This window comes from Nipponia nippon, unplaced genomic scaffold (assembly GCF_047370975.1).
Source record: "Nipponia nippon isolate SJK-2023a ecotype South Korea unplaced genomic scaffold, ASM4737097v1 scaffold_55, whole genome shotgun sequence".
Classification (NCBI taxonomy): domain Eukaryota; kingdom Metazoa; phylum Chordata; class Aves; order Pelecaniformes; family Threskiornithidae; genus Nipponia; species Nipponia nippon.
The window spans coordinates 528,909-531,314 of record NW_028262375.1 but is presented as its reverse complement, the minus strand read 5'-3'; the positions used below and the strand labels follow the sequence as shown (position 1 = coordinate 531,314).

At 54.0% G+C, this 2,406-nt stretch overlaps 1 protein-coding gene across 1 annotated transcript; it reads left to right on the top strand.

The window, feature by feature from the left end:
- The first annotated feature begins 373 nt into the window (after positions 1-373).
- Positions 374-1,318, top strand: LOC148051779 (olfactory receptor 14A16-like). The gene has a single exon (XM_087735372.1). The coding sequence runs from the start codon at positions 383-385 to the stop codon at positions 1,316-1,318; it is 936 nt and encodes a 311-aa protein (XP_087591498.1). The 5' UTR covers positions 374-382.
- Positions 1,319-2,406: the final 1,088 nt, after the last annotated feature.

Genomic DNA, 2,406 nt, shown 5'->3' with positions numbered 1-2,406 from the left:
TCATCTCCCACCTTCCTCTGCAGAAGAAAGCGTCCTTCTGGGCTTTTTGCCCTCCGCTCTAGTGCAGCACAGGCAACTCCTCCCCAGGAAGCCTCCCTCCAAACACCCTGGGCTGTTGCTGCCTCCATGGGTCCTTGCTGGAAAGCAGGGCTGACCCTTCCGGAGCCCCTGGGGAGAGGGCACGGCTCTGCACAGCACACTCAGCCAGCACAAACCAGAGCTGAAGCCTCAGAGCTGTGTAACAACCCCCCCCCCCCCCCCCCAAGGGAAGAAAAGCATCCTTAGGTATTTCACAATGAATGAATGAAATTTTGCTGAAAGAAGCTTCTCTGAATTTTTTTCTTTTTTCTCCTTTGGCAGTTTCCATGCCCAGACGCAGCAGATGACCAATGGCAGCTGCATGAATGAGTTCCTCCTCCTGGCATTTGCACACACGCGGGAGCTGCAGCTCTTGCACTTCTGGCTCTTCCTGGCCATCTACCTGGCTGCCCTCCTGGGCAACGGCCTCATCATCACCACCATAGCCTGGGACCACCACCTCCACACCCCCATGTACTTCTTCCTCCTCAACCTCTCCCTCATCGACCTGGGCTCCGTCTCCACCACTGTCCCTAAAGCCATGGCCAATTCCCTGTGGGACACCAGGGCCATTTCCTATGCAGGATGTGCTGCACAGGTCTTTTTCTTTCTGTTCTTGATCTCAGCAGAGTATTTTCTTCTCACTGTCGTGGCCTATGACCGCTACGTGGCCATCTGCAAACCCCTGCACTACGGGACCCTCCTGGGCAGCAGAGCTTGTGTCCACATGGCAGCAGCTGCCTGGGGCACTGGGTTTCTCAACTCTCTCCTGCACACTGCCAATACATTTTCCCTACCACTCTGCCAAGGCAATGTCCTGGACCAGTTCTTCTGTGAAATCCCCCAGATCCTCAAGGTCTCCTGCTCAGATGCCTACCTCAGGGAAGTGGGGCTTCTTGTGGTTAGTGCCTGTTTAGTCTTTGGGTGTTTTGTATTCATTGTGGTGTCCTATGTGCAGATCCTCAGGGCCGTGCTGAGGATCCCCTCTGAGCAGGGACAGCACAAAGCCTTTTCCACGTGCCTCCCTCACCTGGCCGTGGTCTCCCTGTTTGTCAGCACTGTAATGTTTGTCTACTTGAAGCCCCCCTCAGTGTCCTCCATATTTCTAGATCTCATGGTTTCTGTTTTGTACTCGGTGGTGCCTCCAGCAGTGAACCCCCTCATCTACAGCATGAGGAACCAGGAGCTCAGGGATGCCCTGTGGAAACTGATGCAATGGCCGCTGTTTCATCGAGAATAACCTGCCTTCCCTTCTCTGCGCATTTCCCATTTCTCACTTCTTCTTAGGCCATGTCTGCTTTTTTCTCTTGTGGTAATCCTGGTTATAGGTAATTTTCTAGGCTTATACTACTTGTCTTGAGGCTTGATCCCCTTGTATATGACGCTTGCACAACACTGTGCCAGATGTGGCATGGCCAATAGCAGTTCTTCAATAAAACGGAATCTTCCAGGTCCAGTGCCTGAAGGCTGGGCGCTTCCTCCAAAGGTGCTGCAAAGAATATGTCCAAGGAATTGGTCTTTTAAAGAGTCTGTTCTCCTTTTGTTCTCAGTATTTTGGGAGTTAAGTTCAGGGTGGCACTGAGTTCCACTGGACCAAACGCTCTGGATTTAAAAGCTCTCTTCTTAATATCCAATGGGAGGGGAGATGGTCCATGAGCTCCCATTCTCTCCTCAGGTTTCTTCATGTATGACAGGAATGATGGCATATACCAGACTCTCTGGAAATGAATTTGGAGGGGTGAGGAGAGGAGAGGATAGGGACTCACCACGTGCCCTGGGTTTGGAATGAATGGAGGCTCAGAAGGTGAAACACCGTCAAAGAGGAAATCCCCCAAAAGTACAGCACTATAATTCAGATATGCACAAACAAGCACTGTGTGATGGGAGTCAGTGGGAACCCAGGAGGCAGAGGGAAGGGAGAGTGGAGAGATGCAGGAGCTGCCTGAGGAGCCCCAGGACTCTCATGCTGTCCTGGGGAGTGGGGCTGGTGGGAGCAGAGGAGGGGGCAAATTCAGTCAGGATTGGGCATCACGTACAATATAAATTCAGGAGAGCCAGAGAGTGCTTAACCTCTGTTTCCTCGTGCCTTTGGGGACAGCACAACCCCTGGGGCTGGTGGGGAGGTTGACCCCCCTCTCTGCCCCCCAGCAGCTTCTATGCCCTTCAGAGGGGCTGGGGCTGTGGGGTGAGTGCCCAGAGCTCTGCAGCACCCTGTGGTGGGCACTGCCGTGGGGCCAGCCAGAGCTGGGCTGCTCTGCTGGGCTGGGTTGAGGAGAGGGCAGGGGAGGTGGGGAGAGCTGGGAAGGGGCTGGGCTGGGCTGGGAAGTG